Source organism: Leucopleurus acutus, assembly GCF_964270905.1.
Source record: "Leucopleurus acutus genome assembly, chromosome: 20".
Classification (NCBI taxonomy): domain Eukaryota; kingdom Metazoa; phylum Chordata; class Mammalia; order Artiodactyla; family Delphinidae; genus Leucopleurus; species Leucopleurus acutus.
In genome coordinates, this window is record NC_139162.1 from 11,437,199 (window position 1) to 11,454,141 (window position 16,943).

At 38.7% G+C, this 16,943-nt stretch overlaps 1 protein-coding gene across 6 annotated transcripts in view; it reads right to left on the reverse strand.

Moving 5' to 3' along the window:
* Nucleotides 1-3,140: 3,140 nt before the first annotated feature.
* The window catches only part of CNTNAP4 (contactin associated protein family member 4), a gene marked incomplete at both ends in the record, with an annotated part of 261,875 nt that continues 248,072 nt past the window's right edge, over nt 3,141-16,943 (reverse strand). For 5 of the 6 annotated variants that reach the window (XM_082862478.1, XM_082862479.1, XM_082862481.1 and 2 more), the window contains 3 exons: nt 3,141-3,334; nt 8,615-8,686; nt 9,018-9,236. In XM_082862478.1, coding sequence (XP_082718604.1) covers nt 3,141-3,334; nt 8,615-8,686; nt 9,018-9,236 — 485 coding nt within the window. The remainder of the gene's footprint in view (nt 3,335-8,614; nt 8,687-9,017; nt 9,237-16,943) is intronic. The other variant, XM_082862480.1, reaches the window with a different exon arrangement.

Consider the following 16,943-nt stretch of genomic DNA (forward strand, 5'->3'; position numbering starts at 1 on the left):
CTAAATAATTGTCAAAACTCCAGGTCTTAAAGGCACTAATGATCAGCAAAATGTGGAGTGAAAATGAAATTCTTGTCACAGCTTCGTCGCTTATTATATACGACTACATGTCCCCTTGGGAATATAACCTCCCAGATAGGAGTCTCAGACCTTTCATCTGTAAAACTGAGCTGTTCACACTAATATATCAGCGACGGCCAGCTGCACGACGGACTCTGTCGCCAGGCTCTGTTATAGATGAAGGACAATACCATCTGATGAAAGGTAATTTGAACCCTTGACTTCTGTCTGGTTGGTTGTCTAGATAAAGCTTCTCCTTCTGGTTGCTGTCTTTAACTTACCGTCCGAAGAATTTATTAAATTTGCTTTAAAGAGCCACACTTGGGAAAGGATTTTAAAAAATGGAACTATTTCCTAGAGTGGACGTGGTTTCTACAAAATTAAGATGTCATTTTCCACGCGTGACCCTCATTTCATACGCCGCCCTGACTCCACTTTATTTGCATATTTGGATTTAATGAGATTTGGGACACGTTAATTGCATATTGTTTTCATTTTTTTCACTTGAAATCACCAATAAAGAATTGTTAAGCTTTTATATTACATCAGCGTGTGCTGTATTCTTACGTATAATCCTGTGCATCTATACAGGACTCACTGTATAGACGAGCCAAGTTCTTGGCAGAAGTAAAAGGGTATCACCCAATTCAAATATAAAATAACCTTGCAGCAAACAACTGCTAACAGTCAAATCATTGTTCTTTGGCAAAACTTGAAATCTATTTTAACTTCCTTTACTTGTTACAATCAGTAAACATCTTTCTATTTTTTCTTTCATTTCTGAGTCCAGTTAAAAGGAAAAATTACAAATGCAGCTTTTGTTAACAATTCATAATAATCATGGGGTGGACCAAAAGGTTCAAAAAAACCCACGAACACCAGTAAAGAAGGCATACATCTACGCATCTTTTTACTGTTTTGAGAAAAAAACATCCAGTATAATTCCCTCATTTTAAACTTTTATACAACATCTCAAAATATATTCTGCATTTTACTTCAAAAGTGCATTTTATTAAGAAAAAAGAAGGAACAGATTACAAATCAGGGAATGCAAGTCATGGCATATGATGTATCAGTGCGTTTCGATGCTATAATGTTGCAGTTCCTAGCCGGCAGACCACAAGAGTACTGCGGGGCTTCACCATCTATAATCCTGTTTACATTCCAGCTCCCAACCAGGTTAAAGCTGCTACCAAATAACAAGAACACGTGTGAAAGATTCAGGGCTGTTACAGTGTTTGTATTCAGCTTTGCATTGAATGAAAACTACCATTTTCATGTTCAATCCTTTGATAGCTACCACAAGCCTTTCAGCAACAACAAAAATGCCATTTATCCATATAGGTCCTTCATAAACTACTGTTAATTCATATCCTTGAGATTTAGTCGGGCATTTACAGAAACATCAAAATGGATATAGTGAGAAAAGACAGGCAGGTTTTGTAAGGAGAGTCAAGAAGGAAAATAAAGAAAAATATGTTTAATTTACATATTTCCAAATTGTTCTGGTGTGAACAAACGAAGGAATCCAGTTTTTCCTTGGAAGACACCTGTAAAGTGTGAGCGTAAATTCCAAAGTGCCTCTGCTATACAATTGGCTTGTGGAATTCAAAGATAGCTACATGCAAGCATCTTGTTTACATGGCCTCAAGGGTAATTATTGCAAGTTTCATAAAGTTATTGATAATTATTTGAACTTCTGTTAGGTATATATCTCCTAATCAAAATGAACTAGTTAGTAAGTTATATTGATTTTTGGTTCTTTTTGAGAAATATACCCCATCATCGTAAATGAGAAGTGACTAGAACGACAGACTTAGAATATGACATGTAATATGCCATCACCCCTTAGGAGGAGCATTCTTGAATAACTCTACTGGATTTGAAAAAAGGGGGCATGGTGCAGCTTATATTTCAAAAAGTACGTCCTGGATGTCAGTGCACAGCAAAATATATGCCTGAAGCGGGGCGGGGGGGGGGGTGGGATACAGTTTAGAATGAAGAATGGAGCTCTACACTTCAAATGTCTCTTTTTTCTAATACATAAGAAGATGCTCCATGGACTACAGTAAAGGGAGATCAAAGAAAAGTGGGTGATAAACTTTAGGAAAATAGAAATATAAGCCTATAAAGAAAACTGACATAAGGTTTGGGGAAAAATATTCTCGGAAGTATATTTCATTTGCGATATTACAGTTGTAAATAAAAACAATTCTTTGAAGTGTTAAGAATTGTGTTTTTTATATCAACGAGTTTACGTGCCAACATTTCACACTCTTTGGGAAACTGGCATTACCCAGGGTCTTAACTACTGCTGATACCAAACCATGAGAGCAAGTTAAACAGAAAAGTGTTAAAGGCAAGACATCACATACTGATGAGCAATGCACTTTGTAGGTCTTGTTACATATGAATTGCATGTTCAGAGCTAGAGCCTGACGCTCAAAACCTAAAGTTTTCAAAATCATTGAGAAGAGTCAAATAGAAAAAGAGCAATACAAACAAACCAGTGACAACAAAACATATTTCAACACTACTGATAAATTGTATTGAATGCAATACAGAGAAAGGCAAAGGGGTTTATATACTTTTGGCCACTGAAGATGCAAACACCAGCCAAAGAGGATCTTAGAAGCATTTCCAGGTCTATGAATAACACCATGGGGACACTAAAGCAAACACAGAATATGTTCTCAAATAAAGCAAGGTCATTATAGTCCAATTTTGACTTTCACCTCTCACACAACTTAGGTATCACTTATGGCTGAGAGGCCAGGGCTATACTTTTCACATTGAAAACCTGTAGCTCTCAAGTGGCTTAAACTTCTGTTTCAGGTCATATCAGAACAGTTGGAAATTAATATCAATATCTAAAACTCCTTGTTATATAGAATGACCGCTGTGGGAAGTATGTCACTGGATGAGGCCTCCTGGAGCTGTCTCGAGTCTGGACATGGCAACATGGCAGTGCTGCAAATCCATTGCCTGTACATTCAGTGTAAGAACTGTTTTTTGTCCCTTGAGAGCCCCTGGCTATTAAATCAGACTGCTGTAATTATAAGGTAAATCACTGCTGCCAATCAGAAGAAGTACTCTTTCTGATTTTCACGGACTGCATTTTGTGTATTAAGCCCACTTTTCAAAACAGCCTCAGCACTGTCTACATTCTCTGACCTTTTTGCCTCATTTCTTCTGTATAACCTTTTCTGCTGATACATGCGGACAGCTATGGCAGTGATGCACAGCAAGATAAAGATCACAACAGCTATCAAACCTGGTGACAGAAGAGAAAAGAAATACACAATCAGAATTGTCGCCCATGCAGAAACTGTAGACTTCCCTGTGCAAGAAGTCACCATAAAATTATTTTCTACTGAAATCAAGCATCTAATATATATAAATTGGAAATATCAATTTCAAACCAATATCAAAACCTTAGGTATTTCTGGATCAAGTGGTATCAAAATATGTTGTTTACTTCTGAGTTCTATCAGTCTTGTAGGTTCCCCTTCATTTACTCTGAACGCATATTATATTGGATTCATTCAGTGCATTTATATATACAATATGTTAATAACACAAGGTATTACCTACATGACTCTAAGACCATGGGGTCACTTCACATTAATACCCAGACAAGTTTTAATGATTTTGAAATTATAGAGTAATAGTAACATCATAAAATAATCAAATGTGTTTTTAATACTTAAATATGTAAACATTTTTTATTATTTATTTTATTTTATTATCATTATTATTTTTGGCTTCACCATGCGGCATGTGGGATCTTAGTTCCCCGACCAGGGATCACCCACGCCCCCTGCAGGGGAAGCATGGAGTCTTAACCACTGGACCTCCAGGGAAGTCTCTGTAAACATTTTTTAATTGAAGTATAGTTGATTTACAATGTTGTGTTAGCTTAAGGTGCACAGCACAATGATTCAGTTATACATATATACATATACATATATATCTATTTTTTTCAGATTCTTTTCCCTTATAGGTTATTCCAAAATATTGAGTCTAGGTCCCTGGGTAAACAGTATGTCCTTGTTGTTTCTCTATTTTATATACAGTAGTGTGTATAGGTTGATCCCAATCTCCTAATTTATCCCCTTAAATGTAAACACTTTAATGAACTTGATTATCAATAATCTGTTATATTGTTAAATAAATAGCAGGAACAAGTTATGTATACGAATAATCTTGACTAATGAAATATATCGATACGAATACATAGAGTAATTAGAGCTATATGAGGAATATTGATTTTTTGAAACACCTGATTGTAAATAAAAAATTGGTGGTAAATAAAAAATACCACAACTGTTAGCTATGCCAAATGGTTACCAATCCTGGCATTACGTTAAGTCAGTCTTCTTCAAAGTGTGATCTATGAATCCCTGGTGGTTCCCGGGACACTGTGAGGGGCCCACAGGGTCAAAACTATTCATAATAACTCTAAGATGCCTTTTTCACTGTGTTGTAATATCCACTGATAGGACAAAACAAGGTTAGGTCAACTTCTTGGTACCTTGGCATGAATTAAAACAAGGCCACCAAACTTTAAAAGTGGTCACTGAATTCATAAAGTAGAAAGCAGGCATTGCACTACCAGATTCATTTAAGAATATCCTTGATGAAGCACTAAAAATTACACATTTTACCAAATCATGACCTTTGGCCGTAAGTCCTTCTAACATTTTGTGTGATGACATGGGAAGTATTTGTAAAGCACTTCTACTGTAGCGTGAAGTATGATGGTTGTCTCCAGGAAGAATGCTAGCGTGAACATCTGAGTTGAGTTGTGAACTGAACTAGCTGCTTTTTCCTTTAAAGAACACTGTTTTTACTTGAAAGGATGACTGACAGATAAACTATGGTTGTTTTAACTGGGATATCTGGCGGACATTTTCTTTAAAATGAAGTAAATCTGTCACTTCAAGAAAAACAGGGCTTCCCTGGGGGCGCAGTGGTTAAGAATCTGCCCGCCAATGCAGGGGACACGGGCTCAAGCCCTGGTCCGGGAAGATCCCACCTGCCGCAGAACAACTAAGCCCATGCGCCACAACTACTGAGCCTGTGTGCCACAGCTGTTGAGGCCCACGTGCCTGGAGCCCATGCTTCATGGGGGGGGGGGCACCACAATGAGGGGGTCCCCGCACTGCAGTGGCGACTGGCCCCCGCTCGCGAGCCCACGCACAGCAACGAAGACCCAATGCAGCCAAAAATAAATAAAAATTTTAAAATTTATTAAGAAGAAAAGAAAGAAAAGAAAAACAACTGACAGTGTAGGATGCCAATGATAAAGCCAAGTTTTCAAATGAAAAATAGAATTTGGAAAACTGTTGTCTGTCACCATGAGTTTGAGAGTTCCCTTGTACTTAGACTCTTCTGATGAAATCAGTGGAGGTACTAATATAGTGTTTTCAGACGAAAATAGGTACAATGAAAACATGTGATGTGGATGGAGTCTCATATCATAAAACAAGGACTCTTCCTCCTGGTTTAAATTAGGTATAAACAACTCTAACAAATCCAACTGAAGCCAAAACTTTGAAAGTCCTCATCAGTCACAGTGGATTTCACAGCACATGATCTGATGGGCAGATTCACTACAGCCAATCATAATATTGCCAGGGGCTAAGCCGATTTTTGGCCAGGTCAGCCTCACCTGAAAGGGACAGAAATTCCTTGTTGACAGATCCAACATAAACCTGGTAACTAAATTCTGTACCGTACTTGAAATCTGAAGAATTTACTAATGGATACGATTTTTCATAGTTGGTCATATTAATAAAGAATAATTTAAATCAGAGGATCCATTTGATGTTATACATTTTGCCTTTCATCTTAGAAAAGTAATCAGTTGAGTTGCTATAAATATTTCTATTGTCTGGTTATAGGCCTCTAGTTTAAAGAAAGAGATTCTGAACAATTTCAGTGTGGAAAGCTGATGAAGTAGATACAGAGGGCAGGCTACTGCAGGCCCAGGCAGGACGCCCAGACAGTCAAAATCACGGTTGGACTCTGGAAATGGTTTGCTCCATGCACGTGATTTCCCTTTTAACTGGAGACAGTGTTATGTCAGGGTTTCTCATGTCCACGGAAAAACTTGATCTAACCTGTTATACAAAAAAAAAAAAAAAAAAAAAAAAGAAAAAGGATACTCTAAATGACATATGGCCGTCTATCTACAGCACTCTGTGACACTGCCAACTGGTGAATGTGTTTTTATGAGGAAATTATGTAGCTTTCTGTCTAAATCTGAGCATTCATATCTGTGTATTCTGACCAGAAACCCTAAATATCTTATTAAATCAATTTTCCCATCTCACACTGTTTATTTATTTACTGTTTGTAACTGAAGAAAAAGATTACCTAAAATGTAAAACACGGGGGAATTAGCCAGTTGGAAACTACTTAAATGGATTAATTATTGTTACACAGTGGGTGCAATTTATGAGTAACGCAACAAGTGAAGAACTCTACCACAACGCTAGCAGACGGAGCAACACGCTACAGAACAGTACTCTGTCATTTAGCTGAGAAACTGCGCGTGACCCCAGGAGAGGCCTCCCGGGCTTAGATGGCCACGACCAGCTGCTCTGCTCCCGAAGCTCAGTCTGCAATGATCAAAAGCAGACACTCCCGGATCTGTGGACCCTGGCGAGACCCCGAGCAGCAAATCTTCCATAATTCTTGCTCTGCTCTGTGCACTTGAGTCAAGTGAGAATTTCACAGGTCACCTATTAGTTGTTTCCATTGTGTGTTCCATCCCAACATACAATGACTTACAAACAATATTCTAAAGATTAAATACTTGCTGTAACATTAGCTTGACTATACAATAACTATTTATATCTAAATCTGTATATTTATCTCCCTATATCCTGACTATATATCTATATTAGTTAAATGCACAGAAAAAGCACCGTTATGAGACTGAGACAATTTGTTTGACAAGGAACCCCAACAAGTTGCAATGTTGAGCACATTTTAAATGCTATAACTTCAAATGAGTTTTTACCATAGATTGTATTAATACTATATTGATATATTTATTTTAGACATGCAGTTATTAACTACTCTTCTAACAGGGTTTTAGTTTTTGTTTTTCACTTGTTATATGACTAAATGAGGAACCTATTTTATGCATCTTTAATTTATACCTCATTAATTTGATAAAAAGTAAAGCAACTGAAAAAGCAATGGGGATGTTAATATTCTCACAAAGATTTGACCAGTACTCTTCTCTGTCTAAATAAAATTCTAAGTTCTTAAAGGAAGTCAGTGTCTACATGAGTAAGGGTGTAAAAAATAGAACCAAATGAATCAGGTATAAAGCCCACGGAAGTTGCTCAAGTATACGACTAATCACGTTACCTGGCAATATATTGATAATAAAATAATTGTTTACTTTTTATGTCCATATCATATGCAGAGTATGGAGGAAAGGTGAGCCACTTAACATTTCAATAATCTGATTAATAACATTCTTAAGACCATTAATCAGGAAGGAAAAGGTTTATGTAGGGGGCTGGTTCTCAGCATTTTCAGAGAATATGCTGTTTTACTGCCAGGAAGATATATTTAAAACTTTTTGTGTTAATTTTGCAATTTAAAATAAGTATTGGGACTTCCCTGGTGGTGCACTGGTTAAAAATCCTCCTGCTAATGCAGGGGACATGGGTTTGATCCCTGGTCCGGGAAGATCCCACATGCCGTGGAGCAACTAAGCCCGTGCGCCACAACTGCTGAGCCTGTGCTCTAGAGCCCGTGAGCCACATCTACTGAGACCTCGTGCCACAGCTACTGAAGCCTGTGTGCCTAGAGCCCGTGCTCTGCAACAAGAGAAGCCACCGCAATGAGAAGCCCATGCACCGCAACAAAGAGTAGCCCCCGCTCGCCGCAACTAGAGAAAGCCCGCGCGCAGCAACGAAGACCCAACACAGCCAAAAATAAATAAATAAAATAAATATATTAAAAAAAAATAATAAAGTAAGTATGAACCACCCTTATTCCATTAGTTTTGTATTTGATAAAATGCCAATAAAAATGTAATATTCACTGAGAGGAGCATCTAAACCATGGAAATATACACCTTGATTAAGCATTAAGGCAGCATTAAATATATGCTTCTAATGTTACTCTCAGGTTTTTCCTACTTCTTACATAAACCCTTGCAGAAGCAGTGATGTGTCCAAGAAGGCAAAAAATGACACTTCCTCAAATCCAGTCAGAACACCCTAGGGAATGGAGATGGCCATTATCAAGCTAAATGATATTCATTAGTATCATAGTGTAACAACCATTCTTTGAGTGTGATGTTTCAGTGAATTATAAATTATTTACGCTGAAACTCTCCAAGGAAGCTGGGAATTCAGGATGACTCTATAAGACAATCCAGTACAAATAATAAAGCACCCCACTGACCTCAGGATTCACTGCCTAACTCTTGGGCCATGTGTAGATTCTCCACAGACAGCTTCTCTAGTGCTAACTACCTCATCATTAGCAATGATAGGAAGAGCTCGCTCATGCTTTCTACTACCTCCAATTACTGCAGAGTCACTCTTGATTGTGTTAGTGACGGGTTCTCTGTCATCTCTTGTTCCAGAATGATCTGCAGTTAGAGGACAGAAAAGGGGGAAGAGGGGGATATCGGTGAGTAAAAAGAAGAAATGTTTAAAAATTCATAAACTTTTAAAACCAGAACAGAATTATAGAGGTCAGTGTGGGATGTCTGCAATTTTAACCTTAAGCAACGCCCACATGCAATGGTCCACAGGAATAAGGAATTGAGAATCTAGGAGAGAAATGGGCAAGGACTGAAAATTAAACAAAACCAATTTCAAGAAACCATCTTGAGAACACAGAGTCCCAGCATTAAAAGATTTTAATATCCAGTGGACAAGCTGTGTTTGGGACTGGGTAAAAGAAGAGCCATAGGCCACCTGCAAAGGAGTGTGTCCTCTCCCTTGATGTGGCATCGGTGCCAGCCTGGGCCACACAGCTGGACTCCGTCACGTGTCCTGAGATGGTGATGGGGGCTGGGCGGCTGCGGTGCAGAGCGGCCTTCAGCGGGACCACGTGGCTGACCTGCACAGCAGAGAGACAGCCCAGGAAGCCCTGTGCACCTGCCAGCGCCGTCTCCTGGTCCACGTCACTGTGTTCTGTGAAGCCAAAGAAACACCACGGGATTGATGACAGTGAAGGTGCAAACGGGCATTGCCACAATGGAATATTCCAAGTCTTGACAACGCAACAGCAATACATACTCAGCTGTTAAATTCCTTTTGCTTTTGTCTTTATTACAAGAGATCCATTAAATCTTTCCACAACTACTGGTGAGACATCCCAGGCTAATAAAGACAAGTTTTTAAGTATGGCTAATGAAATATACTGAGAGCTCTCTGGAAATAATTAAAGTCTCTACAAGAATGGGTCGGATAATGAACTGATCAGGGTTCCTGCAAGATGTTATCATGTTAGAGGTTGTATCTCAAAAGCTTTCAGAGACTCTTAATTCTTCACGTACAGCAGTGAAAACTTTCATACCTCACTGACTTTTCTCCCTGTTTCACCGTCCACCTATCACTCAGACTGAGGTATGCGTGTGCCCCCTATACATAGATAACCCCCCTCCATTTTAATGAGCATTTAGTTCATATGGAACTATTGTGGGACAGAGATTGGTTTGAGTGTCAAGATATTAATTCATAATTTTACAGTGAAGAAGATATTTCACGCTTGGCAAGCATGAAATCTAAACAAGGGGAATTAATTGTAGACTTTTAACGTTCAAATGTTATCGGACTACGAAGCATCCACCCATCCTACACGACCATAAAGCGGCAGGACTGCTTTCCCCTGTGCTGCACCTACCGGGACACCAACACCTGCCACTTGCATTTCGGTCTCTTCAAAAACTAATATAATAAATATTGAATTTACTGAATGCTTATTATACGGTAGGCAGTATTCTAAGGGATTTGCATGCTTGTGTTTAAACCTTACAGAAGCCATGAGTATCCTATTCTAGTCACACAGACAAGACCCTTTAGGTTCAGAATTTTAGTGATTTGCCTGAGGTTAACTCAGCTGTTGGCATTGTGCCCTGGACTCCAGGCCTGTTGGACTCCAAAATCATAAGCTTCTTTTGTTTATAATTGACACATTCTTTCCTTCACTCCACTTATATCTTCTGCGGTATATTTTTTTTCTTTTTTTTTTTTTTGGCTTGTTATCTATTCTTGAAATGACTCTGGGCAACTCTGTTCTGATTAAGCCTGTCTTGTTATATCAAGGTTTTTGAAGAACACTTCCTTCTGCCCCATTTTCATGCACGTTTTATACCTTTTTAATAAAAATACTGATTAGATGTTTAGCATCATGAATATCACACTCTAAAAAATCTGAAAATTAGACAGATTACGTCACTTTCCTGTTGTGCTCAGGGATACGGTATTCAGACCCAGGTATCCTAGCTCTGGAGCCGATGTCCTTACCAGTAGGCTGTCCTGCCTCGTAGCACAAAGAGCCCTGAGAGGCTATCACTCTGCTGCTCCGTGAGCACACAGGGAACCCTCAACACCCAGCACCACACGGTTACATAGGAGGCGCTTTATCGATGTGTATAAGCCAAAGAACTAACTTAGTCCCCCCACAGCAGTCACTCATTTGAATGGATGCAGATACATTCAAATATACATATTTTTAGAAAAAGACAGCATTCTTGCTTCGGAGTTTTTTGGTTTATTTTTTTACTTTAACAAGGAATATACTTTAATAGCAATATAATCAGAACAGTGCTTTTCATATTTCTTCTACAAGGTTTAAATCCTGAATAAAATTTCTATAGACCTTAAAAAAAATCTTACATTTTGAACAACAACAAAAAAAGGAAATAGATAAAATTCACTTCTCTGGTAAAAATCTGATATGAGGCAACTTTTAAAAACCCTACACCTTTAAACTGAAAATATTTACCTATTATAAAATATTGTAGAAAAAAGCTTTAAAATCTAAAACTTAAACTAGTCTGTCAATTAATATTTGTTTTAAGAGCTAAATATACAGGCAACGCATTCCCTGCTGTTTGAGCATCTTACATTCTAGTAGGGGAGACAGACGATAAACATGAAACAGGAATGGATGAAAATTCTGAAGACTGATAATGCTATGAAGAAATAAATTAGAAAATGTGACGGAGTGTATCTGGAACAGAAATTTATCTTCATGGATTAGGTGATTCTTTGTGTGTCTATTTTAAGGATGACTCTGCACAGCCCTGTTCTCTTAATCGTCTGTAGATATCTTACTCCAGCATCTTCTGGCTCTATCACTGCGTTCTTAAACTTTGTAAGATTCCCTGTGATGTAGGAATTTTTATCAGATTGTCCCTGCTGTTTATCTCCTCTCATCTATTACGCATAGACCCCGGTGGCCCATTTTAATCTGCAGACACAGGTTTTTCTTTAGCTTGGAAAATTTCATATGCTGTGCGAGCAGCTATTGTTTCACTTTCATCCTTTTTATCCTTCTGGACTGCCGAGTATTCACGTTTGGTTTCCTCTGCATATCCTTTAACTGCTTTTAATCTCCCTGCTGATTTCTATCTTTTAGGACTTGTTTGTGTGGGTCACGTGCTTCACTCACTTGCTCTTCCAGGGAATGATTTCAAGTATCCACAAAGATCATCCTTTTTTAGTCTGGAAAAATCATACTTGTAGTTCCTCTAGGTCTTTTTGCTGCTTGGCTAGAATTTCCTTACAGCGCTCTTACTTAGTTTCATTCAGGATGGGGTCTGTCTCCTTGAATAGCTTCATTCTGGTTGTTTTGGTTTCTCTCCCACTTGACCGCTGTTGAATCAAGGGTTGTATATAGGGTTGCTTTTCTCGTCTTGCTAGTTGATTCTCTGTCACTGCCTTCCTTAGGTGGCTGACGCCCAGAGAAGGTAGACAGCGTAGCAGCTGTCCTTGTCAGTGAAGCTGCCATCCAAATGCCCACCCAACCTCAGGACAGAGAGGACATGGTCCAAATTTCAGGATTCAGGACATCCTCACATTTCAGGTCATCCTCTCCTCGGCAAAGAGGGAACACAGAAGCACTGAGTTTTCAATGCTGCCCTTTCCCCACGGGGTCCAGGGGTCTCTGCAAGCCAAGCATTTTCCAGGACCCACACAATTCAGGGTCTCCCTTAAGACTCTTCTAGGCTGGTCCCCAGACTCTCTTCCAACCAGAAGCAGGGAGTCTCACAACACTGTCTCACTGGCAGCCCCCAGGCACCCCACCTGGCTGCGCTAGACCGTCAACTCCCTTGTTTCAGGAAAGTCAATGGGTCGGAGGAGCTAGAATCTGGAGAGAAAGGGAACTATGGGACTTTGCATCCATCTTCCCAGAGTTGAGTCCAGATGAAGTTAACAGCTATAATAAGTTGCTTATAAGCAGTACATAGTATCAGAGAGCTGCACTGACAACTGTGTTCATAGAGCCAGTGGACAAAAACATTTATCTTTCCTATTATCTGACTCCTGAAATGCCAACAACATGTAAGGGTTAGAACAGCACAGGTGGGGGAATTGTAGATAAATACCTCTTACTTCATTGAAATCCTGATAAGACAATTATGTTTGGGATGTTTCCGGTTAGAAAAAAATTCTTAACTGACTCAGATTTTGCAGGTGGTCTTGCCTGTTAAAAAGTTAGCCTCAACTGTATCTTCCAACCAAGGGAATGGCTTCTGCTTTTGCAAAGAAATCTACCAAAAGTTCTACAAGAAAATAGAGTAACAAGAAAGTAAAATTCGTATGAAGCGCCTTTCTGTTTATTACGCAGAGAGAGGACTGTTTCTGGAAAGGATATGAAGTAAATGAAGAACAATTAAAACAAGAAGTGCTTCATGAAACTTCTTGTGGCTGTCAAAACAACAACAACAAAGAAAAACAAAACAAAACAAATAACTCAGAAGAAACCTAAGTAGTTTGACCACACCTATGGAAAAGGGGCCACCTTAAAAAAGGATCTCAATGCCTTTAATCTATAGAGATAAATAAAGCTTGCCAGAAAATGGTGCAATGAATCAAAGGAGCCGTGCTAATGACCAGCAGGACATTTTTACCATCACAGGCAATTACAACAAGGATTCAACAACAACAACAGTTGGTGGAAAAGTCAAATGGCAAAGCAGACAGCAAATACTGTGTGGATAAAGGAGCAGTTTTTTTTATAAACGGTATTTATTTGCCAGCCAAGCCTACTGCTCTGAGATACAACCTTGAGAACCTGATTAATGTACAAACTATTTATAGTGAGGCATCTCGGGGTAACCTGAGCTTCTCTTTTGCTTTCAGCATGACCTGTGTCACCTGAAGTGTCATCTGACTGGACATTTACAAAATCACAGTGTCCTTAAGTAACTGAATTAAACTTTCTTGTGTACCCTTTGGCTTTGAAGCAGGTTTTATATAAAATGTCCCTGAGATTGAAGTCCGTTCCTGAAGCTCTTCTGTGAGATGCCGTAGACATCCTCTTCCTTCTGACCACATACTTTATTTACATCTGGCCTAGATCTCCACTGCAAAAATCTGAGTTACTTCCTGGCTCTGCAGCCTCAGAAGAGATAAATGATCCCTATGTGGTCACTGCCTTTAAATATACCAAAGCTACTGCTCACAATGAGTGAAAACATCTTCAGGCTTTTAGAAAACTCTTCTAACATAAAAAACAATCTGTAAACACAACTCAGAACTTAATTTAATGAGTTTTGGATAAACAAAGCAAATGTAATGCAGCCTATTAATTATGGAGGAATATGAACCCAGTTTATTTGATGCAATCTGGCTCTTCCCACCATGATGTACCCACCGATTTTTGCTGTCAGTGGTCTTGCACCATTACATACCTGACATAAAAAAGTAATAAATAGTCGAACTTCACTCAGCCTCTGAACAGTAATTTTCAGTCATTTTGTAATAGGTTAAATTATATCATTATTCAAAATGTGGGCACATTTGCTGTGAGAGGTTTTATGCAATTTCAAGAGTATGCAATGATCTTAATTGAGGTTTTTTTTTCATGTGGTGGAATTGTGACCCAATAAAAGCTTAATGAATTAGCAAAACAACTTTATACCTGCATATTTCCTTTGATTAATTACATAATTACATCGTAGAGAGATGTCTCTTTATATAATCTTTGAGTAAATAGGTCTCTTAAAGGAGCCGATTGAGGAATCATTCACTCTGGCCTCAGTACTTAACACATTTTGAACATGCTTAACAAAGAAACGACATCAGACTGCCTGCCTCTTCAGAAGGAAGAATAGAAAGAGAGGAATTGCTTCCTCTCTGTCCTCCAGTACTCACTTCTACAAATGAGAATGGAATGTAGGAACACTTTTTGGCTCCAATCATCATTAACAAGCATTACTGGCAGCTATCAAGCAAGGAGGATAATTTATAGGTAACAATATCTTACTCTGATGACATGGAAACCATCTCCAACCCTCTTTTATACTTAACAGACAACACAAGCAGAATTCACATTTCACTGTCTTTCTTCTGACTAGTGCTATAGACCATCATTAGGCTGGCAGGTCCAGTGTCTCTTCGCTGTGGCTGTGCCCTCTCTCCACCCCAAAGGTCCTGTATCCGTACCTCCTGTCAATTCCATCCTCTCTCTCTCTCATCCATCAATGCCTGGTCTTTAATAAATTCACGCACACAATAGTGTAAGTCCCTGATCATGGCTTTATTTTTTACTTATTCCTGGTACAGGTACATTTTAAAGCATGTCAGTAATTAAAGAAAGCAACAATTGCTTTCTCCTTTTTAGTTTAGAAATTATTTGAGTTTTGTCATTGTATGAAGGCTTCTAGATTGTGGCAGCTGATAAATATATAATTTGGGATTTGTGACTTCGGCTTTTATCATTTAGTATTTTTTGCAGTGTAAGTTGAGCTCTGTTTTACGATGTTTGACGGCCAAGTGAAAGTGATGCAGGTGACGTCCTTGTCAAAGGCGTACACTTGCCCATCCCACCTGGAGCGTGTACTCATGATTATATGTGCCTCTGACAAAATCCCACTGTCTACCTTATCATTTGCTCCACAGTTAATATCAGATAATATGTTTCAGCGTCATGAGCGCTCTGTGCTTTTGGAACATGACACTTCTGATCGATGCTGGGGTGTCACGATGAGGAGAAAAGCTGTTTTTAAGTTTCTAGGTATGGCCAATTCAAAATGATGTAGCTGACTGTCTGGAAACGATTAAAGCCGCCACAAGGATGAAGTCATGCTAAGTACTGAAGATGGTCTATGACATTTTAATTATTAAAATTTTCAAAACTCGAGCTGATGAATACAAAAAAATGACTTTAAGTAGATTCCTTACTTTTCTTGCTCTAAACTATACTTCTCTTTTAAAACGTGCTTTTAAAATAACGCCTCCATTATCTTAAGGGACGTTTCACAATATATTTACAAAATTGCAGTGCCCTTAGCTTACCTGGCTCATGTTTTTTCCTCACGTCTGGGCTCTTAAGTGAGTTTTACATGAACGGTTCCTGACACATTGAGATTGTTCTCAAAGCTCTTCATCGGAGACTGAGTAGATGTCCTTTCCTAGCTGACTACAGACTTTATTTACATCTGGGCTAAACCTCCACTGCGGTAATCTGAGTGTGCTCCCTGGCTCTATGGCCTCAGAAGAGAGAAATGATCCTCAATGGTCATCAATCACCTCTAATATACAAAAGCTACCACTCAGGATGAGTGAAAATACTCATCCAGCTTCTACTCAAATAAATCATAAAACATATGATTCTAACACATAAAAGTATCCAGATATAGAACCCAGAGTTTAATTTTATAGTGAATTTTAACTATGAAAAGCAAATTTGATGTACTTTATTGAATACAGGAGTATCTAAATCGAGCTGCTTGGCAAACAGCTGGATCATCTCACCCTGGCTCCCAACTACTGATGACTACTAATGCCAAAGTTCTTGAGTCTTTAAATATTTTAAGTGTAGTAGGGAGTTAGGGATGGTTTCCATGTCATCATAGTAGAGCTTGATATTATTTCTAAAATTTACCCCCCTTTTCAACATCTGCTAGTAATGTTGATTAATAGTGACAGTAATCCAAAATTATTCCCATGGTTCTTCCTCAGTTTGAGAAATGAGTACTGGAGAAAAGTGAAAGAGGGGAAGAATTTCCTTTATTTCTAGGTTTCCATCTAAAATGGTAGTGGATGGTCATATCCTTAAGTCTTTGGTTGAAAATAGGCAAATTATAACCCCTCCCAGAAATCTGGTCAATGTTTTTTTCTGCTCCCTTAAAAGAAATATTCAGAAATTATAAAACGAAACAAGTATTTATTTTATTTATTTATTTATTTTTTGGCTGTGCTGCCCGGCTTGCGGGATCTTAGTTCCCTGACCAGGGATTGAACCCGGGGCCCGGCAGTGAAAGTGCTGAGTCCTAACCACTGGACTGACAGGGAAGTCCCACCGTATTTTAATTTATTTTAATTTGGAGGATAATTTGGAACTATTTTATCCCAAGCAACATAGGGTACATTATACTCAATTAGATACACAGGAACATTTTGTTATGATTATCTGTATGCCCACTAACCATAAATTCTGTGAGGGCAGATGCAGTGTCTGCCTTGCTGAGTGGCGTTCTCTGTGTACACAACAGGTGATCACAAAGTATGTGCTAAATGAACAAGGGAGCCAAACAGAATTACAAAAATGAAAAACATAGTTGATAAGTGTGAGCACAGGAGAATGTGCCTTGCAGACCTCCAACTAGATGAGAGGAATTGACCAAGGGCCCCAGCTGCTGGGCTCTGAAATCCATCCTCATACTT